At 43.5% G+C, this 23,835-nt stretch overlaps 1 protein-coding gene across 1 annotated transcript in view; it reads right to left on the reverse strand.

The window, feature by feature from the left end:
• LOC143926238 (ovochymase-2-like) overlaps positions 1-23,835 on the reverse strand; it is a 192,323-nt gene that overhangs the window by 154,043 nt on the left and 14,445 nt on the right. Inside the window, exons 4-5 of the mRNA XM_077450229.1 lie at positions 23,110-23,282; positions 20,277-20,372 (exon numbers count right to left, since the gene is read on the reverse strand). Coding sequence (XP_077306355.1) covers positions 20,277-20,372; positions 23,110-23,282 — 269 coding nt within the window. The remainder of the gene's footprint in view (positions 1-20,276; positions 20,373-23,109; positions 23,283-23,835) is intronic.

Consider the following 23,835-nt stretch of genomic DNA (forward strand, 5'->3'; position numbering starts at 1 on the left):
CAATCGGGAGGCAGAATTCAAGGCACTGTTGTGAGCAAACCCATGGTAATAGGTCTGACCATTTGTTATGATGGTCAGAAATATAGCAGCGTAGGAATTGCTCCAAGGACTGATTGGCTCGTTCTGTGGCCCCATTAGACTGCGGGTGATAGGCAGAGGAGAAAGTAAGCTGAATTCCTAACTGTGCATGAAAGGGCTCACCAGTACCCCTGTCCGAGACAATCAGCTTGGGTAGCCCATGTAAACGAGAGATCTCCCGATCAAAAATGGAAGCCAGTTCCTTAGAAGTGGGAAACTTCTTAAGTGGAATACATGGACACATCTTTGAGAACTGGTCAACCACCATAAGGATAACTGTGTAGCCCTGGGAGTTTTGGTAACTCCACAATGAAATCCATAGACAGGTGGGTCCAGGGCCTCTCTCCATTGGGTATGGGTTGTAGGAGGCCCGCTGGAAAGTGTCGTGGAGTCTTACTCTGAGCACACATGGAACAGGCAGCTACGAAGGCAGTTACATCAGCACGTAGACTAGGCCACGAGAATTGTTGGTAAATGGCCCAAAGAGTTGATTCTTCCCAGGGTGGTCAGCAGCCTTGGGGGAATGGTAAGTCTGGAGCATGGCAGTACAGAGCCTCTCTAGGACAAAGCAGTGGTCACAAGGTTTCTCAGGAAGAGCATGGACCTGAGCAACAAAAATGTTGTCACCCAAAGGAGAAGTGAGACTGGTGCGAACCATAGCCAGAATATGATCAGGAGGAATCACAGGAACCAGAACCGACTCCAACTTGGAAGTGGAGGAAAATTGTTGTGACAATGCATCAGCCCTTACATTCTTAGTACTGGGTTAGAATGAGACAATGTAATTGAAATTTAACAAGAAAAGAGCCCATCACACCCTTCTGGGAGAGAGGTGTTTAGCCTCAGACAAGAGTGTGAGATTCTTATGGTCAGTAAGAATGAGAACGGGCACAGTGGTACCTTCGAGGAGATGTCTCCATTCTTTCAGGGCTAAAATTATCGCCAACAGCTCTCTGTCACCAATCTCGTAATTGCACTCCGCAGGTGAGAATTTCTTGGAAAAGTAGCCACAAGTATGCATAGCACTCTCAGAGGTAGGACGTTGAGACAGAAGGGCGCCAACACCAGTCTCAGAAGCATCAACCTCAAGGATAAAAGGTAATGTAGGATCAGGCTGTGCCAACACGGGAGCAGAAAACAAGGCAGCCTTGAAACTTTCAAAGGCCTTAATGGACTCCAGAGACCAACTCTGTGGGTTACCGTCCTTTCTGGTCATATCAGTCAGGGGCTTGACCAGAGATGAGAAGGTATGAATCAGAGGCATAACTAGAACCTTCAGGGCCCCGGTGCAAGAAACCATGAAGGGCCCTCCTGACCCCGTTCCACAGCCCTTGGAACTCATCGTGGGCCCTTCACTCCCATTGCGAGCTGTAGGATCTCCCTCCGGCTAGCAGTTTACTTCCCGGGTCTATACAGTGGAGAGGGGAGGGGCTTCTGACCTGGGCAGGTATCGGCTTTAGTGTACAAGCAAAGTGAATCACTTGTTTACTTAAGCCGATACCTGCCTAGGTCAGGGGCCCCCATAACTGCCAACGCTTCAAAAAAGTTTTTAGGGACACCTTTTTTTAATGCATGTCCAGAAAGCCATTGGAGGCAGGGCATTTACTTTAATTAGGGACGGGGCATTCATTTAATATGGGTCTAGTTCTACAAGAAGTGTAAAATTAACATATTTATGTGTTGGGAGAAGCTTTCCTTACCTCTAAAGCCTCTTTCATATGGGCTGTTTGATCAGTCCACCCGTCAGTTTTTCAGGCGGACCTGATTGGAAGCTCCATTCACCTCTATGGAGCGGCGGAGGTCAGCACTGACATGTCCACTGACACCCATTGCTATCCAATACGATCCTGTCCATGAGATCCAGACGGATGGTGATCCTATTTTTCATCTGTCTGGACGACTGGATCGGCTGAGATGAAAACAGAAAAGCGGTCCATTTTCATCCAATCTCCCATAGAGGAGAGTGGGGCTCTGACAGGTCTGTCCCCGCACAGTGAGTCCGCCGGGCGGATCTGCCATGTGTGAAAGAGCACTAAAGTTTACGGTTTAACTTTTGTGACATGTGGTGAATACTGGGGAGAGATGCTGCTGTGGGGACCCAGGACACCCCATGAGAGATTGAGAGTACATTCTCTGAGTGCCCAGTGCTAGCGGTGATACTGCATGTATCTATTATTATTGTCACTAGGACATTAGGATGCTATATGAGATATTATAATAAAATGCATGATGATGTGAAAAATTGCTAAAGTGACCCTATATTCTGTGATATATATAAGTAAATATAAAAAAAAAGTCACACTTTCACAGTATATATGGTGACTTTAGCAATTTTTTACATCTTCATACATGTTAAGAACATCTCCATTGGAAGCCTAATGTCCCAGTAACAATAATAATCAATTAAATCTGTAATCTTGATCACTGACAACAAAATATTACACTGGCTGGCAGGGGAGATGCTGAGGTCCATCTATTTTAGTTAAGGGTGGAGGTGTACATTTGTAATGTCATTTTTATAAGGTGATGCTGGTGAGAGAAAAAGCAAAGTAGTTGTGCTGAAATAGGCCTGAATAGCAAGGAGATCAGCTTATGCAAACAGATGAACAAATGATTCAATGACTAATGAAACCTAGCAAAGTTTACCTCTATCAGTATCTCTACCATCTTCTTAAGTCTCTCACAGGGTCTCTCTATGCAGCTTGAGCCTTGCACCTGCACCAGAAGATGGACCAGGTGCCATCACATTTGAGGCTGGCCACATCCCCTCCCCGAGTTCAGCCCAATCAAAATGCAAGCCTTGGCAGGCTCCGCCTCTGGCATGTTCTGCTAGAGTAGAATTGAGTGTACCTGAGAGCCGCCTGATCCGCTGCTGTAGAGGAATTTGTGATCTCCACAGATTGGGACAGTTGGCAAGTACGGAGGCCCCTCCCCTCTGCACTGTATAGAGGAAAGTCAACTGATTGCTGGAGGGAGATCCCGCAGCTTGCAAGCACCACAGAGCTGCCGATTGCCCCCTCCAGCACCTCCAATGCATAGTGAAGTGACAACCGCACATGCAGGGGGAGATGCTGGGTCATGTGCCCCCCCCCCCCCCCACTGTGGCGGAGCGGCAGGGCCCAGTCGCAAGTGTGACTGGTGTGATCCTGATTGTTGCGCCACTGGTACGAATAAACTTCCGATAATAGTTGGTAAAGCCCAGAAAAGCTGCAGAGGATGTAAACCCACGGGTCACAGCCACTGTAAGACTGCCGAAAGTTTCTCTGGGTTGAAAAACAAGCAGGGGAAACATAACCCAGGAATTTAACCTGTTCACGATGGAACTCGCACTTCTCCAATAGAGATTGTTCTCTCTTAGTTAGAAGCACATGAAAAACATCTGTGTGGTGGCTCTCCAGGGACATGGAAAATATGAGGATATCATCGAGATATACCACCCCACATAACTGCAACAAATCTCGGAGGACATTGTTAATAAATTCCTGGAAAACTACTGGGCCGTTACAAAGGCCAAAAGGCATTACGAGGTACTCATATCCTGGTATTAAATGCAGTTTTACACTCGTTGCCATCCTTAATCCTCACGAGATTGTATGCCCCTCTCAAATCAAGCTTCGTGAAAACTGTTGCTCCCTTGAGGCGGTCAAATAATTCCGTAATCAACTAAATTGGACAGGCATTCTTAATCGTGAAACGATTGGGACCCCTATAATCAATACAAGGTCTCAGTTCACCGGTCCTCTTCTACACAAAGAAGAATCCAGCACCAGCAGGAGAAGAGGATTTGCGGATGAAACCTTGAGAAAGTGCGTCTGCAACATACTCCTCCATGGCCTTATCCTCCAAGACTGACAAGGGGTAAACCTGGCCCACGAGGGGGTATGGCACCAGGTTGAAGGTCAATTGCGCAATCATACGGCCGGTGTGGAGGCAAACTACCGGCTTGACCTTTGTCAAAGACATTGCTAAAATCGCGGTACTCCTCCAGCAAGGAGGAGAGTGAAGAGGTGCACAGGACCTTGGCTACCTTCTGGAAGCATGTCTGACTGCATTGTGGTAACCAGGGGAGAACCTCAGCACGGAGCCAATCAAAAGAGGGGTTGTGGCTCTGTAACCAAGGAAAACCAATAACCAGCAGAAACTTAGGTGAAGAAACAACTTGGAATTGGATTATCTCATGGTGAAGTGCCCCTACAGCCATGGACAATGGGATCGTCACATAGGCACGCTGTAGAGGTCTCCCATCAAAGAGCCTCAATGGCAAGTGGAGTGTCACGCAGCTGCAGCGGAATTGAGTGCTTTGATAGAAAGGCAGCATCAATGAACAGGCCTGCAGCCCCAGAGTCGATTAGAGCCTGAATTTCGATGGAAGACTCTGCCCAAGAAAGGGTAATCGGACCCAGGGGCTTATCCTTTTTGATAATTGGGGACAAAACAACTCCACCTAAGGTCTGTCTGTGACAGAACCTCAAGGTTTGGGCATTCCCTGGATGGGTAGGACAAGACTTCAAAAAGTGACCTGCCTGGCCACAATAAAGGCACAATATCTCCCTCCTTCTAAAGATTCTCTCATCTGCAGAGAGACGCGTGAAGCCCAAGTGCATTGTTTCACATTCACTGACCAACTCGGTACCAGGAGGCATGAGAGGTGAGGGAGGCATGAGTGGGACTGCAAAGCTCGGAGGCAAATGTACATGAGGCTTCCGCAAGCACTCCTTAAAAGAGAGTCTCTCTCTGAGTCTGGAGTCAATGAGGATGGCAAACGTGATTAACTTCTCCAGATCAGTGGGTATATCTTGGGCTGCTATCTCATCCTTGATGGTATCCAAGAGACCATGAGAAAAAGCAGCCACGAGGACCTTATTGTTCCACGCAACCTATGCTGCCAGAGTACGGAATTCAATGGCGCATTCGGCAACAGTTCTCGTACTCTGTTTGATGGACATGAGGCACTTGGCAGCGGAAGCTGAGCGTGCGGGAACATCAAATACCCTTTTAAACAAATCCACAAACTCAGGGTAGTTCAAGACAACAGGTTTTGTGTCTCTCATAGAGGGTTTGTCCAGGCCAAGGCTCTCTCAGAAAGAAAAGATATCACAAACCCTACTTTGCTTCTGTCCGTGGGAAACACCTGGGGCAGCATCTCAAAGTATATCTCAATCTGGTTGAGAAACCCTCTGCATTGGACTGGATTGCCCCCAAATCACTGGGGAAGCAGAGCGGAACCAGACATACCACTTATAGAGGTAATACTCGAGGCGGGTGCCTGCACAGAGACTGGAGCAGCAGCAGGGTCGGGCCTGCAACATAGGCTGTACCGGGGCAGCCACAGTGGGAGATTCCAGGTGAGCTGTGCATCTCAGGAGTGTTTGTAATGCCATGGTAAACTGATCCGTGCGATGATCCAGTTTATCTAATCTGGAAAAAATATTACCAACAAGTGGATTGACTGCATCTTCTGAACTCATGGCCTTCGCCTACTGTCAGAAACCATGAAATTAGACTGAGATAGAAGCACAGTTAAATCACACTTGTTTAATAATAAAAATAAATAGAACAAATGTAGTCAAAACATAGCCAGAGTTCAGAAACCAGAAGGGACAGACAGACAAGCCACACGTTAGAGAGCCAGAGATGAGCGTAGAAAAACAGCAAGCAGGATCTGGAGCCAGAAGGGATGTCAGCCAATCAAGTCTTTTAACAGGAATGCAGGAGAGCATCTCTGTGGTGTTGACTAAGGCGAAGGCAGAGCTCCTTCAGACTGGATGGCTTAAAGTGGTTGTAAACCCTTACAAACCACTTTGACCTACAGGTAAGCCTAGATTAAGGCTTACCTGTAGGTCCAAGAAATATCTCCTAAACCTACACGGTTTAGGAGATATTTTCCGAAAGATAGGCACCGCTGTCTACGGTGCATGTGCCGTAGACAGCGGCGCGCAGGTACACTGAGCGCACCGCTGTCAACGACGGTATGCTGCGAGTGGCGGCTCCCGTGCGCATGTGCGGGAGTGACGTCATCGCGGCTTTGTTGAATGACAGCGCGGGGCAGCAAGACCCACTGAGAAGATGGATGCTCCGGACTACAGGGGACAGCGGTGACTTTGCTGGCTCCTGTGTCAGGTAAGTGACACATAATGGACTACTATGCGATGCATAGTAGTCCATTATGCTTTACCTTTGCAGGGAATCAAAGAGGAAGTAAACCCATCAGGGTTTACTTCCTCTTTAAGTAGGCAGGACTGACCAGCAGGATATCATCAACAGCTGAGTAACTGTGGAGAGATAGGAGCTGGCAATTAGCCGACAGCTGAACAGCCAGCTCAGAGAGGGAAGGGCTGAGCCCAGCCCTGACTGCAAGCCAGTTCAAGTTCCTCCACCCCAAACTCGCTCATTTATCATGCAAGTCTTTATGGACTTTGCTTTGTGCAGTGGTCTTAATCATTTGGTGGAGGGTGGATTTTGGTGTGGGGTTGTTTTTTAGGGGTTGGGCTTATCCCCTTAGTTCCAGTGAAGGGAACACTTAAGGTGTCAGCATACAGAGACATTGTGGACAATTTCATGCTCCCAAATTTGTGGGAACATTTTTGGGGATGGCCCCTTCCGGTTCCAACATGAATGCACACTAGTGCACAAAGCAAAGTCCATAAAGCTGCAAAGGGGGGGCAACTCAATATTGAACCCTATGGACTAAGACTGGGGTGCCATTAAAGTTCATGAGCGTGTAAAGGCTGGTGTCCAAATACTTTTGACAATATAGTGTACCTTTGGCCACATGGGCATAAAGCAGGCATGTCCAAAGTCCGGCCCGGGGGCCAATTGCGGCCCGCGGTCCGGTTTTGAACGGCCCGCCTGGTCTTTCTCAATTTATTGTGCTGCGGGATCAGGGCTGTCAGATCAGCCGATCCCCGGCACTGTGAGAAGCTCCGTGAGCTTCAAAAGTGAAAGTAAAGTGCAGAGGATTGTGCTGTGCTCTCTGCTTCCCCCTACAGTGCAGTACCTGGCTGAATGAGGAAGCTGCAAAGGTACTGTACTACAAGCTAGATTAGTGTTAAAAAGGCCTTTATTCATGTGTGTGTATGTATGTGTATGCATGTGTCTGTATTTGTGTGCATGTATGTCTGTATGTGTGTGTGTATGTGCACATGTGTCTGTATGTGTGTGCGCACATGTGTCTGTATGTATGTCTGCACATGTGTCTGTATGTATGTGTGTGTGCACATGTGTCTGTATGTATGTGTGTGTGTGCACATGTGTCTGTATGTATGTGTGTGTGTGCACATGTGTCTGTATGTATGTGTGTGTGTGCACATGTGTCTGTATGTATGTGTGTGTGTGCACATGTGTCTGTATGTATGTCTGTATGTGTGTGCATTTATGTATGTATGTCTGTGTGTGTCTGTATATATGTCTGTATGTACGTGTGTGTGCACATGTGTCTGTATGTCTGTATGTGTGTGCATGTGTGTCTGTATGTATTTCTGTATGTGTCTGTAAGTATGTGTATGTATGTCTGTATGTGTGTGTGTATGTGTGTGCATATATGTCTGTATGTGTGTGCGGCGTGCATTTGTCTGTATGTGTGCCTGCATTTGTGTGCTTGTGTCTGTGTGTATGTTACTTTTAATCCGGACCCCCCTCCCCCCCTTCTTATACCATCAAAACTGCTTTTGTAGGGCTTGTGTGGGATATTAGCCAGGACTGCTGCTCCTCTGAAAAGCAACCCATGCACAGATCTCTTTTCAGAGGCATTTGAATGGCGGTAAAGAGGCATTATGTTGCCTCCTCACCACCTGTTTTAAGCCCGTAAATGCAACATCTGTGTGGCTGTGTACTGTGTGTAGGGCAGCCCATTAATTTCAATGGACTTCCCTACTCACAAAAATGCTGGGAAAGAAGTTCCCGAGCTTTTTTTTTTTTTATTGCACTGCACCAAAAGCACCCTACATTTTCCAATGTGTGGGGTACCATTAAGAATTAACGGTGCCCCCTAAAGTGCAGAGCATTCGTCTGTGTGTCGGGAACGAGTGCGACAAAGGCAAGAGAATTCTTGTTGGGCAGTGTATTAGTGCTCGGATGGACACACTTAGACCGAATTTTCAATGGTTCAAAGAATGTCAGGCAAAATGGTCGGCCCTCAGGCATGTTCACTTCATCAAATCCGGCCCACTTTGAAAAAAGTTTGGACACCCCTGGCATAAAGGAATGGTTTACATGGCTCCAACCACTGTCTTAAAAGGAGGGAAAAGCCTCTTATTTTTTGTATCTGTGATGGAAGTGAGACAAACAAATGGCTTATTTTTTTAGAAGTCTCTACTGTTTTTCTCATAAATGTTTTTTTTAATTCTTTTTATTGAAAAGTTTATGAGTTATAGATACAAAACAGAGCCATTGGGGCACACCCTGGCTAACTGGTGCATATAACTATGTGCCTAACAAGATACAACTCATAACTTACTCATAATTAACCAAATATCACTAAGCTCTAAACACATACTGCTCAGGTTATAGTCGACAGGATAATGATATGAAATATTGCATTTTGGAGGACCTTCTTACCCTTCTAGCTATCAGAACTGGATACTATAAGAGTAATGAGATTAAAATATTGGTACAATATCTGTAGGGGCCTACCCAACTGCTCACCTATCCTAGGTATATATCCCAGCTCCATGTAAAACCATGTATATCTTCAGGAAGTTTAACTAGATTGATCTACTAAGGTCTGATCGTCAACAGTACAATCCAAGTCTGTCTGTCCATATTTCTTGGGGCAGCCGTGGGTTAAGTATGTTGCTTTATAGAGGGGTATCCAGCATTGACTGACTGTTTCCATAATGACAAGGTATAGGGTCCAGCTGACTTCAATTTGAGAACTATGGCTTGCATAAAATAGGAGGATACTTATTAAAGTGCATGTTGCTTTAGCGAATGCCAGCGGTTCTACTAAGAGGCAAACACTAACCGTCAGGGGGATAGAAATAGTGGTTATTGCTCACTAATTAAGTAGAGGGCTTTTTGGTTTCTTCTGGCCCACCTCACCTTACGGTGTCTAGTTGTTCTGTTACAGCATTTAACTCCTTCCCAACTGCGCACTGTAGCTTTACTGCTACAGCGTGGGCCGGCTGTGCAGAATCACGTATATATGCAATTCTGCATTTCTGGGTAGGAGGCACGCATGCGCCTACCTGCCCAGCAGATGATGCATCAGAGTACATGCTGATCACTGGGTCCCAGTCAATGATTGACTATTGGTACCCGCTGATTGGCTCTGAGCTTCCCCGAACACAGCTCTGTGAATGTTAACAACACAGAGCTGTGTTCAGTGACAGGGGATCTTGTTGTTTGTTCACTGCTAAGCAGGGAAGAAAAAAAACGATATTCCTAGTAAAATCAACACACAGTTCATACATAAACACTTGTTAGGGACATATTTAACCCTTGGATCACCCTAGATGTAAACCCCTTCCTGCCCAGGTGTCACCAATACAGTGACTGCATATTATTAGCACTGAAATAATGTCACTGGTGATGTCAGTGGCAGTTAGATGGTTCCCCTCAGCATCAGTTAGTGTCAGATTGTCTGCCATACTATTACAGTCCTGTTAGAAGTCGCTGATCGCCACCATTACTAATATAAAAAGAAAAATTACAGTACACAGTTAGGTCCATATACAGTATATTGGCACATTTAATTTTTTCAGGTATTTATCAAAACATATTCAAGCTATAGTTATATAATGGATATTGGCTGAAAGTACACACTCTCGAGTTTAATTTGAGGGTATGTACATATCCAAATCAGAGGAAGGGTTTAGGAATTACAGCTCTTAAGTATAGCCATTCCCCTTTTTTCAAGGGACCAAAAGTAATTGGACAATTAAATCAAATCCTTTGTTAATTCTTCATAAATTAAGCAGGTAAAAGGTCTTGAGTTGATTCTAACTGTGGAATTTGCATTTGGAATCTATTGCTGTGAACCTACATCAAAGCAGCTGTCCATGCAAATGAAACAGGCCATTGTAAGGCTTCAAAAACTAAACACATCCATCAGAGACACAGCAGCAACATTAGATGTGGCCAAATCAACAGTTTGGTACATTCTGAGGAAAGAACGCAATGGTGAGCTCAGCAACATAAAAAGGCCTAAACAGAAGAAAAGAGTGGTGGATGATCACAGGATCCTCTCTATGGTAAAGAAAAACCCATTCACAACATCCGGACAAGTGAATGACACTCTCCAGGAGGTGGACATATCATTGTCGAAGTCTACAATCAAGAGAAGACTTCACAAGAGCAAATACAGAGGATTCACCACAAAGTGCAAACTATTCATAAGCTTGAAGAATAGAAAAGCCAGATTAGACTTTGCCAAAGTCATCTAAAAAAAGACAGACTATTTCTAGAAAAGTATTCTTTGAACGGATAAAACTAAGATTAATCTGTACCAGAATGATGGGAAGAAAAATGTGGAGAAGGCTTGGAACAGGTCATGATCCAAAAGCACAACGTCATCTGTAACACATGGTGGAGGCAGTGATGGCATGGGCATACATGGCTTCCAATGGCACTGGGTCATTGGTGTTTATTGATGGTGTGACAGAAGACAGAAGCAGCCAGATGCATTCTGCAGTGTTTGGAGATATACTGTCAGCCTAGATTTAGTCAAATGCAGCAAAGTTGATTGAGCGACACTTCACAGTACTGATGGACAATGATCCAAAAAGCACTGCACTGGAATATTCTGCAAGGGTCGAGTGAATCACCTGATCTCCATCCAACTAATCATGCATTTCACTTGCTGAAAGCAAAATTAAAGGCAGAAAGATCCACAAGCAAAGAACAACTGAAAACAGCTGCAGTTATAGCCTGGTAAAGCATCAGAAAGGAGGAAACAGTCTTTGGTAATCTGCATAGGTTCCAGACTTCAGGCAGTCATTGCTAATAAACGATTCTTAACAAAATATTAAAAAATTAACTAACTTTTTTTATGATTATATTCATTTGTCCAATTACATTTGACCCCTGAAAATGGGAGGACTGTGTATAAAAATGGTTGCAGTTCCTAAAATTTGTACTTATATTTATGTTCAACCCCTGGAATTAAAGCTGAAAGTCTGCACTTTAAATTCTTTTGGATTGTTTTGTTTTAATTTTATTCTGTTGGCATACAGAGCCAAAAGTGTGAAAATTGTGCCTGTGTCCAAATATATATTGACCTAACTGTATATATAATAGTTTATAGACGCTGCAACTTTTACACAAACCAATCAATATATACTTATTGAGATTTTTTTTTTCTACCAAAGACATGTGCCAGAATAAATTTTGACCACAAAGTATTAAGAGAATAGATTTTTTGATTGATTTTTTATGGGCAATGTTTTATAGCAGAAAGTAAAAAAAATATATATTTTTTTCAAAATTGTCAGTCTTTTTTTGTTTTTATAATAAAAAACCCAGAGATCAAATACCACCAAAAGAAAGCTCTATTCGTGTGAAAAAAATTATATAAATTTTGTTTGGGTACAGCATTGCATGACCACACAATTGTCAGTTACAGTAGCATAGTGCCGAATAACAAAAAATGTCTTGGTCATGAAGGAGGTAAAACTTTTCTGAAGCTGAAGTGGTTAAAACAGAACTTCACCCAAAAAAGGGAAGTTCAACTTTTCTGCCTCCTCCCCCTCCTCTAACACCTTTGGACACAGAGTATTTTTGGGGTAAAAAAAATAAAAAATGTTTGTGCCGGGAATGTCAATAACCCAAAGACCTGTGAAGAACTGGTTTGGGTGAGGACAGCGCTGGATACCTGGACAGGTACTGTAAGTGTCCTTATATTTAGACTCCTTTCACACTGGGGCTGTGCGGGCATTATCGGTAAAGTGCCGCTAGTTTCCTACAGTTCAGCACAGCAAAGGAAGAGCTCTTAACCCTTGTACACACGGTCGGACATTCCGATGGAAAATGTCCGATCGGATCGTGTGTGGGCTTCATCTGACTTTTTCCGTCCGAATGTCTGACCAACAAATTTTGAGAGCTGGATATAAAAAATTTCCGACAACATGATCCGATTGGACTTTGTCCGAACGTTTGTAGAGAATTCCGATTGGACAAAGTGCCACGCATGCTCAGATCAAATTCCTAGACCAAAGCTATTGGCTACTAGGCTGAACGTAGTCCCATCGTAACTAAATAACGTCATCACGTTCCGAACGATCGCATTTTCCGACAACTTTGTCCGACCGTGTGTATGCAACACCAGTTTCGAACAAAATCCGTCGGAAAAAATCCGATGGATTTTGTTGTCGGAATGTCCGATCGTGTGTACAAGGGCTAACAACCACTGATGTAGCTGAGTGGTCTATACAACAAGCACCCTCAGCTTTCCCCTATCACACATTTTACTCAAGACCTGTAGTCTAGAAATGTGTGGGCTTGATACAATCAATCACTTGCAGCACCAACAACACCAGCAACCTAGGTTGACCGTTAGTATACAGGGTCAATTTACCAGATGAGATACATTTTTTTTGCCTATTTATTGTGTAGTGCTAGGTCAGGATGAGAACAGTGATCTCGCTAACAAAATGACCAATTCAAGTTACCAAGCTCACTGAGATTTCATTGAACTTAGCCTCAAAACTATGCAGATCTCTTAGGCCGCGTACACACGCGCGGACTGTTCGCCCAACCTTGTTCGTCAAACAGTTTGACAAACAGTCCGCTCAAAATTAGCATGAACGGACTTGACCACACACGATGAACGAACAGTCCGCTGAAACCGTGCGCGATGACGTGAACGGCACGTACGACGGGACTAGAAAACGACGTCCTATACACTGCAATGCAACCTTCGGCGTGTAAATCCTTTCTGAGTATGCGCGGAACTTAGTTTGACGAACAAGCCTACACACGAGCGGACTGTCCGCTCAAACCAAGTTTCAGCGGACAGTTTTACGGAAATTCCGAAAAACTTTGTTCGTCAGACTGTCCGCTGAAACTGTCCACTGAAGCCCACACACGAGCGGACTGTCCGCTGAAACACTGTTCAGCGGACAAAGTTGGGCGAACAGTCCCCGCGTGTGTACGCGGCCTTAGGTGAAATAAGCCTGAAATAAAAAAAAAAACATTACATGGTTTATCGACTTAGCCATGCAATCACCATATTAGCACTGACATGGTGACTGCATGACTTTGTTGATTAGCAAAGTCACGTCAGTAATACTTGCCACTGCATTTCTTTTTATGTGCAACTAAAAAAGAATACCTTTCCTAAGCAAGACAACACCCAGTTAAGATATACACTCAAACAATGAGGGAGGATGTGAGACCATAGCGGACTTACAAATGCTCACATCAGGACAAGAAAGCTCAAGAATATAATAAATGAAAAAATGGTAAACTTTATTAGAGAATTCACGCAAACATCTTAACCAATAAAGAGAGATTCCACAGGTGAATCGCCCATCAAAACCTGTGGGGTCCTTTCTATGACAATACCAAATATACACAGGTGAAATAAATGGCTGTGGAAAAATGTATAAAAAAGGATCAAAACAGAAAAACAAAAAAACAAGACATGTGGTATAAAAACAATGCTAAACACTGCTATTAAAGATCCCCTCCTATGTTTCCTCCCGTATTCCATATAGACCTAGCTGAAGCTGATAATAGATGAATGTGGGCCAGGCAAAAAATGCACACAGTTCTATCCAAAAATGTCCTTTATCAGGCTCAATGAATGTGCAGTCAGGAATAAGTTCCACAGATTATGGCATATAATATATAAAGTCAGGGATCCAAAAGATCAGATATATGTCCACAGCTGTAACAAATTTACCTGAATGTGCAAGTATCATCCGTCATCTGGTGGTGCAGTCATATGGCATAACAGAGACCCAGTGTGTGCCACTTGGTTGAATATACAGCGCTTACTGGTATCCAAAAAGGTCCTTTTTGTAATCCGTATCAGGTTCAGTGGACGTGCAATTAGGAATAAGTTCCACAAATAGTGGCATGTAATATATAAAATCAGGGATCCAAATGATCAAGTATATGTCCATAGCTGTAACAAATTTACCTGAAAGTGCAAGTATCGTCCATCATCTGGTGGTGCAGTTATATAGGATACCAGAGACCCAGTGTGTGCCGCTGGTGTCACGCTCTTCTTGATCGAATATACAACGCTCACTGGTATGACTTCAATGGAGGTCCTGGCGGAAGGATACCGCTATCAGCTCAGTCACCATCTAGAGACAAACGAGTGGATTCCTAGTGGAGCGGAGCAGTTGCCGGTCACAAAAAAGTTATGCAGCATGGATCTCATGGATCACACATGAGTCTATTCAGGTCACAGGTGAACTCAAAAAGAGCAAGTCTCCATTAGTATCCAGCAGAGGGAGCTCTGAGTAGAGAATGCACCGATCTAGTGAGGATCGAACAGAAAGTCTCTATGCAAATGCCCAAAATGGCCGTAAAGATGGGGGATCATGCGGGGGGCGCACAGGAGGGGGTGACAGCAGCCTTAGACCACGCTAGGTCAATGCGTTTCATGCCCTCAAATGGCACTTCAACTGGACAAGGTACAGAGGGGCAATTGTCACTTAATATAGGGTCAAATAACCAATCATAAAAGTGCCCCTGTAACAGTGAATTTTTGATTCTGCGCCATCTTGTGGATGGATAAAAATACTGCAGCCAAAATTTGTAATTAAGCTAATAGTGGATGCAAACTGATAGATCTATACTCATATATAATCATACAACATTATATATTAGGCCACCAGAGGTCAAAAATAGAAGGTTAAAATAGACAAATAGATACACTGAAAGTATCTGGATTAAAGCGGGAGTCCGCCGGGAGTGCGCGTTTTTTTTTTTTTTTAAAAGTCAGCAGCTACAAATACTGCAGCTGCTGACTTTTAAAATAGTGACACTTACCTGTCCAGCGCGCCCGCGATGTCGGCACCCGAAGCTGATCTCTCGATCGTCTCTCGGGTGCTGCCGCCGCCATCTTAGGTATGGGAATCAGGAAGTGGAGCCTTTCGGCTTCATTTCCCGATTCCCTACTGCGCATGCGCGAGTCGCGCTGCGCAATGAGGATGGACCCTCTGCCTCTGGGATCTGTGTGTTTCCCAGCGGGCAGCGGGGGACTTTCGGAAAGGGGCGTAATCTACGCCCCTTTCCGCAGAGAGCTATCCAGGAAGTGGGTGCAGATACCTGTACTGTACAGGTACCTGCACCCCTCTCCCCCTGAAAGGTACCAATTGTGGCGCCGGAGGGGGTGAGGATTCCAATGAGCGGAAGGTCCACTTTAGGGTTGACCTCCGCTTTAAGTTCTACAGGAAATAAAGTATATTGCCAGATATTATAAATCTTATGTCATACCAACACAGGTGTTCATAACTGTGGGGCTATGCAAGATACAAAGAGTACAGATTCTCATACTTATGCTTCCAGAAAGACCTTCAGGCTCAGCTCTGCATTAAGGTCTAGTGGCTGCAGAGTTTGGAGCCTGAAGATCAATCTCTTTTCATGTCTCAATAAAATGGTATTGAAATCCCCCCTGTGTTGGGATATGTTAAGGGCAAAATGAAGTGTTGTGCTATAGGAGTTTCCTCTTTCAGACGGATACTTTTTAAGTGCTACGCAAATCGTATCCTCAGTTGGCGTTTGGTTTTTCCAACATAAGATTTAAGACAGGGGCACTCCAAAATGTAGAGCACCCCTGTAGTGCTACAATTAATGAAAATTTACATATACCGCAATGTCCACAGGGGAACATGCCCTTTATCCTTAGCATTTCCGTGAGACAGTTTCTAGACTCAACTAGATCATCTTTAAGGTTTCTAGCTTGTTTGGCTGTCACTATAGTTTTCAGGATGTCAGATCTAGTAAGGATGTGCCAATGATTGGTCAAGGTGGCATGTACCTTAGGCCATTGGGTCCCGAAGGGGGTAATGAATTGTACTAGTTCATTAGACTTGCTTTTCCTAATCTTAGTTGTCCCCAAGAGGTCAGCTCTAGATCTCTTGCTGGCGATCATTTTAGCTCTTTTTAAAGTGCGATGGGAGTATCCCCGTTCACAGAATCGCTGGTATAGCCATTCCGATTCACGGTGATAGTCTTCCTGTGAAGAGCAGTTCCTTTGAATTCGGAGCAACTGGCCTATTGGAATCCCTTTAATCAAGGAACGTGGGTGATGGCTATTGGCAAGGAGCATAGTATTAGCCGCAGTCTGTTTGCGGAAAGTTTGGGTGACCGATTTACTTTCTTCAATTCTAATGGATAGATCAAGAAAGGAAATTACCACAGGGTCTATCACATAAGTCAATTTAATGTTACGTGTATTAGTCCCAAGTTGCTCCATAAATGTCAGAAGTTCCAAATGGGTGCCGGTCCACACCATGAAAACATCATCGATGTATCGCAGCCAGATATGCACATGGCTGCGGTACATCGACGAGGCATACACGTTGTCCTTCTCCCACCATCCTAGATGGAGACAGACATATGAAGGTGCCCACGGGGCTCCCATAGCCATACCTCTAAATTTCTGATAATAGTGGTCTGCGAACATAAAGTAATTGTGCTTAAGAGCCATCTCCAAAAGTTCCAAAATAAATTCATTTTGTGCCCCCATATTGGGAAAATGTTGTTCCAAGAAATGATGTACTGCCAGAATGCCCCACTCATGGGGGATGGACGTATATAATGACTCTACGTCCAACCCCACGAGGAGGGCCCCTACGGGGACATCTAGATCCAAGATCTTATTGAGCACATCCCCTGTGTCTCGGACATATGAGGGGAGACTTTCAACCATTTATTTTATGAGGGAATCAATGTACTTGCCAGTTTTCTCCAGAGGTCCCTTAATGGCAGACAGAATCGGTCTGCCAGGCGGGTTTTTTAGTTGTTTATGTATTTTAGGTGTAATATAAAATACTGGTACATTAAAGTCAATAACCTTAAGATAGTCATACTCCTTCCTAGTGACAAAGGAGGATTCAAGGGCCCACAGCAATTTCTCATTGATGAGTATGACTAGTTCCCCAAAGGGGTTATGGTCCAGGCGTATATATGTAGAAGAGTCGGATAAAAGTCGACGTGCTTCCGACTCATACATCTCTGTGGATAATAATACCATGTTTCCTCCCTTGTCACTAGGCTTGATGGCTACTTGTTCAGACTTTCTAAGTTCCTTAAGTGCATGACGTTCATCCCGGGGAAGGTTGCCTGGGGCATCAACTTCCCAATCCACTTTGGCAAGGTCTTCCTGTACCAAATCAAGAAAAATGCCAAGTCGTTTGTGCTTTCTGAATTGGGGCATGCTGGTGGAACAAATACGTAATTGTGGCTTTCTCCTCCATTCAGGGGTCTCAGGCATTTCATCATCGCTGGAGGGGGGTTCTCCCTCCTCCAATAAGGATAATAAGGATTCTAATTGATTAATTGCTACTTGTTCATCAATATTGAGTTCATGGGTAGCATCTGATTTAGTAGATTTATCCATGTACAGAGATCTAAAGTGGACCTTTCTACGGAACAGGTTAAGGTCCTTGTAGATTTCAAATTGGTCCATATTGGCGGAGGGAGAGAAAGAAAGGCCCCTACTGAGAAGTGATAAATGTCTCTTCTCAAGTTGGAAACTGGATAAATTAACAATTTTTAAGATCTCCAGCTCCGTAGTCTATAGACTTGGAAGTGCCCAACGGTGCTGTCTCTGGCTTCGGGTTATTGTGTGGTTCCCTTTCTGGATCTCGCTTCCTGTCTGTTGTCTTTTGTTTCTTCCTTTGCCGCGTGATCCTTCGCCGCCTGTTTCTGCTTTGCCCTTCTTTAAAATGCCTTTGGTGGGGTGATTGTCCTCCAACTCCAGCGAATCTTTGTCCAAAAAAGACACTGAGTTGGTAGGTTCCTCTTCACTATCAGAGGATGGGGCACTGGCGTCGGTACCCGTCTGAGACGGAAATCTACGTTGGCGTAAAATCTCCCCACTAGCCCAATCATCTAGGTCACGTTTAAACTTGCTCTGCTTAATATTTTTAAGGGCTTTTTGTGTCCTATCTACTTCCTTTTTGAGTATGTCTTTGAATTTTTCAAAATCAGCATGATCTTTAAATGTTCCAAATTCTGTCCACTCTCCACTATCTGTGACTGTAGGGTTACTCCCTGACTTTTTTCTTCCTCCACAATAAGTTTTAAGATTTCCAAACCATGCCTAATGCATTCTTTCTTACATTTGTCTAAAAAATTCTCTGTATGTAAATGAGTCGCAGGGGAAACTCTCTCTCTAAGTCCACAAAGTATTATTCCTCTATCTATATAGGATTCTAATGATAGAATATCCCATTTGCGATTAAGTGATTTAATTATCAACTTCTTGTGGACTTTAAAGAGAGATTTGATCTGATCTTGTGCCTGTGGCTCAGTGGTTTGAGTATACATTCACCTGCCACCTGCCACTTTATTAGGTATACCTTGCTAGTACCGCCTACTGTTGGACCCCCTTTTGACCTGAGAACTGCCTTAATTCTTTGTGGCATAGATTCAACAAGGTGTTTCCACAGAGATTTTGGTCCATATTGACATGATAGCATCACGCAGTTGCTGCAGATTTGTCGGCTGCACATACATGATGCAAATTTCCCATTTCACGACATCCCAAAGGTGAAACTCATTGTCACGTTCAAGAAAAACTATTTGAGATGATTTGAGCTGTGCACACGGCACTAATAATGTTTTCATTACATGTTTTCATTCTTTCGAGAAATGATTAGATTTTATAATTAGTCTGCCTATGTTATGCCCCTTGTTAGCATAAACGTACAATTGTAATATTAATGTGATACCTAATGTAATCATGCGTATAAAAACCTTCAATTGCGTCATAATAAAGCAGAACAGTTATTTGGAAAGATGTGGAGTGTATCTTTTGTGTCTGTTCCCTACTGTAGTGATGATTAATGTGGAACCACTAATCAATATGAGGATAGTTGCCTATCTATAAAATGCCCAGGTCAGAAGTCATCAGAAAATGGGTACACTGTAGTCATAAAGGGATGGACATGATCAGCAGCAATACTCAGGTAGGCAGTGGCGTTTAAATAGGTAATAAGGGACCCAAAGTGTGCCAAGAAAATATCCCCCACACCATTACCCCACCACCACCAGCCTGAACCGTTGATACAAGGCTGGATAGATCCATGCTTTCATGTTTGCACTAACTTCTTACCCTACCATCTGAATGACGTAGCTGAAATCAAGACTCATCAGACCAGGCAATTGTTTTCCAATCTTCTATTGTCCAATTTAGGTAAGCCTGTGCGAATTGTAGCCTCAGATTCCTGTTCTTAGTTGACAGGAGTGGCACCCAGTGTGATCTTCTGCTGCTGTAGCCCATTTGCTTCAAGCTTCGATGTGTTGTGAGTTCAGAGATAGTATTCTGCATACCTTGGCCGGTCTATCATCTCCAACCAGTCTGCCCATTCACCTCTGATATCAACAAGGCATTTTCGCAAACACAACTGACACTTACTGGATATTTTCTCTTTTTCAGACCATTCTCTGTAAACCCTAGAGATGGTTGTGTAAGAATCCCAGTAGAACAGCAGTTTCTGAAATACTCAGACCAGCCTGTCTGGCACCAACAACCATGCCACGTTCAAGGTCACTTAAATCCCCTTTCTTCCACATTCCGATGATCGGCTTGAACTTGAGCAAGTTGTCTTCACCACATCTAGATGACTTGACTAAATGCATTGAGATGCTGCCATGTGATTGGCTGATTAGCAATTTGTGTTACCAAGCAACTGAACAGGTGCACCTAATAAAGTAGCCAGTGAGTTTATAATAATAATGAAAAATATGAAATATCTAACATTATCTTTCTAAATAATAATGGGCCTTGTAATTAGGACAGGTCTCAAATAGTTGAAACAAGCTTCACTAACCCCCCACCCTCCGTAACCATATAAAGCATATTACATCCATAAAACCACTTCCTGTGGAAATTGTTCTCTTCCCCAGTTTTCCTAATTTTTAATTTCCTTCATCCCTAGTTATCATCTTCAAAGTGGTCTTACAGAGCGAATGAGTATGACCATGGCTAACTCAGATTAGGAATGGTGGGGACACTAAATAGTCGCCTGGCCCATAAAAAACAGTCTGATCATCTCACTATAACAGAAGCCTCTCACCTTCTGACGTGCGTCCCCATCCAAGTGCAACACATAGAAAGCCTGCTGGAAAAGACTCATCTGGGCTCGGCAAGCAGGCTGGCTGGATTTTAACACCTGCAAATACAGAAAAATTGAGGACATGGGAACTCAAGTGCAGATATCTCACCACAAGGCTTCCCAAAAAACAAAATTTGTTGGTTAGTTATACATACAAGCAAAGATTGATACTGGATACACTGACTTTGCGGGCAAAGACTCTTTTTGCCTGGTTAAGTATTAAAGAAATCCTAACTTACTTTTTAAGCCTGAAAGTATAATTAACTAAAGCCTGTCCTTATATTATCATCTAAGAATCTTCACTTCAATAGAACCACTATACTGGCACATCAAAAATGTATACCAAACTCAAGAGGAAAAGCTTTTATTGGACTTTACTGGTACAGAAAGAAACACGCATATATTAAAAAAAAATAAAAATCATACATTTTTATTACAAAACAATCCATAAAATCACATATAGACCTTGTACAGGTCGTAAAAAGAAAGGCCAGTGTATTGCATCATCAAAGAGTATAATTTTTTTTTATATTTTTTTTTTGTAATACATTTTTTTATTTGTTTTATATTGTATGTGTTCTCCTTTCTGTGCCAGTACAGTCCAGTGATATCTTTTCCTCTTGAGTCTTCTAAGAATCTCCTAAACACCAGAAGACACAAGACCAATCGCCCATACAGGGAGATACAGAAGCAGAGCCCAGTCTTTATTACAGGAACATCTGCACCAAGTACAAGTTATATTATGCTGGATTACTGCACATTTCTGGAAGAAATACACATAAGCCTCTGAGATTCAAGTAAGAATATACTAGACAAAATTCTTAACATAATGAATATATCCGTAACTAAACACATTTTTCAGTTTCGGATAGATTTGTTATGTTACGAATTTAGTTTTGTTATGAGATTTCGTTTGGTTTCAGAATTTGTTTAGTTTGGTTTCGTTAACCACTTAAAGTGGTTGTATAGTCCTTTTTGGGACTTTTACCTACAGGAAAGCCTATAATAAGGCTTATCTGTAGGTAAAAAAAAAATATCTCCTAAACCTGTACAGTTTAGGAGATATTGCCCTCGCAATACGCCGCTGACTGCAGCGGCGCATGCGCACAGGGGTTTCTCGGCTGGAAGCCCGGCAGATGCCGGACCCTGCCGGGAAGAAATCTCCCACGCGTGTGCGCGGGAGTGACAATATCGCGGCTCCGGCCACTCACAGCGCCGGAGCCGCAATACCCGGAAGAGATGCCGAGGGAACATGTCAGCTCCCTCGGCGTAGATCTTACCAGATGTCGGGGCCTCGTTCTAAGGTAAGTATTTCATAATGAGCTAGTATGGGGTGCATACTAGCTCATTATGCCTTTTACTTTGGAGGTGGGAAAAAAACAAAACACATCAGCGGGTTTACAACCGCTTTAAGCCCCGGACCATTTTGTAGGCCAAAGACCAGAGAACTTTTTGCAATTCGGCACTGCATCGCTTTAACTGACACTTGCGTGGTTGTGCGATGTAGCTCCCAAACAAATGGCGCGCATTTTCCTGTCCGTGCCATTCTGCTGACGTACATCACCATGCGCTGGTCGGCAAGTGGTTAAAATTTGTTTCATTTAATAATTTTTGAACGAATTCCACCTTTTCAAGATGATTCAATTCGGATCAGTCGAAATACGATTGACCAATTTGAATTTTGTGGGAAGAATAGCTGGTTGTTAAGCAACGGGCCGGGAAGCCGGCCACGCGCGTTCTTAACAACCATGACTCATTATCTGTCAGCTGGCCTCCCACTGATGGATAAATGTAAAGAAAAGAATGACGGTATTGCCAGGTAATAGAAAAATGTTTTTAAAAACAGAGTGGGGTGCCCCCAGTCCATATCAGGCCCTTCACCACGCCAAAATGAAAAAAAACGGCATGGGGTACTCCCTAAAATCCACAACAGACCCTTATTCGAGCATGCAGCCCGGCAGGTCAGGAAAGGAGCACTGACCCTCACCCCCGAACCATGCCAGACCACATGCCCTTGTCCTCATGTTGATGGGGACAAGGGCCTCATCCCCCATGTGGCCGGTGGTTGTGGGGGTATGTAGGCAGGGGGCTTAAAGGAAATCTGGAAGCCCCCTTTAGCAAGGGGGTCCCCAGATCCCAGACCCCCCCATGTGAATGGGTATCGGATACATAGTAACCCTACCCATTCACCAAAAAAGTGTCAAAAAATAATAAAAACTGAGAATTTTTTACAAATCTTTATAAAAAAATAAAAAAAGCATCCCCCGATGTAGATCCATTGTCAATCGTGCCGCACCCAAAATGTTTTCTTTTTTTTACTCTCGCCAACACGGAGGCCATCTGCAGGCCCCTCCATTTGACATTTCTTATATAGGTAAGGGGCCGGCACCTGTCTACGTCACCTTGATGGCACCCCCCTTCTGACGTCATGGACCCAGCATGCACCCTTAGCTTTGAGTTCAACTTTAGGGCTGGGGGATTGCTTAAAAAAGAACATAAATTATCAAATTGTCCTTTAATTGCTGAAGGCAAAAGGTGGTAGAGTTGGCCGAAGAATCAAAACTCTGGCAGCCATTTTTTACTGTATAGTCACCATCAGGTGTGTGAGTAGCATCACCACAGTTTTGGAGAAAAGGGGAAAGTGTTGAGCTGTGCACAGTTTCCAGCAAGGTAGCTAGAATATATGTTGTGTAACATTGAATCTTGAGATTATATTTGTCTAGAACTATCCTTTGAGTATATAATACATTCTGATAAGAGCATCTTAAGATCATCTTTGAGTAACATTTCTTACCAAATACAATGCGCCCTTCCAACACCAAAATAGCGATATCATAGTTGATTGGCTGGTTAGCAAGAAATTTGGGGTGCAGAATCACTTTGAATATAGAGAAAATCATCTCAGAACTTTCTTTGACAGCGACATCATGGTCTCCAATACACACCTTAAAATTACTTGTAAAGTTCCTGTAAAGACAAAGAAATCATCCAGACAATTCCAGGCAAGATATGGGAATAAATTAATAGGACAGAGCTATTCAATGGAACAAATGTTACAAAATAAAAAAACCTATAAAAGAAAACCCCTTTCTTAAAAAAAGAAAACCCAGCTCAGAAAAGGTCAATGATTTGACTGGTCTAGATCTAAGCTATTGGGATCATGTTCCTGGTAGGTGGCCACACTAATTTCCCCACCACCTTATTTCAGCTGTGCTCTTTACACACCCCAGGCAGAGTTTGCCCCAATGCCACAAAAAAAGCCCACTTACAATGCCCCACACAGAGAAGCCTAAAAACTCAAACAGAAGCCTCAAATTAATTAGGCATTATGAGAAGTTTTGGATATGTTATGTTTGGATAGGAGTCAACAAGATTTATCAAGAAAAAACACCATCCCTACAGTGAAATATTAAGGTGGATCTTTGCTGCATTGGGGGATGAGCTACAGCACAACAGGGAATTAAGTAAAAATTGATAGCAAAATGAATGCAACATATTATCATAAAATGCTGGAGGAAAC

The sequence above is a fragment of the Lithobates pipiens genome, unplaced genomic scaffold (genome assembly GCF_037356315.1).
Source record: "Lithobates pipiens isolate NorthernLeopardFrog02 unplaced genomic scaffold, aLitPip1_a1.2 Scaffold_10, whole genome shotgun sequence".
NCBI classification, from domain to species: domain Eukaryota; kingdom Metazoa; phylum Chordata; class Amphibia; order Anura; family Ranidae; genus Lithobates; species Lithobates pipiens.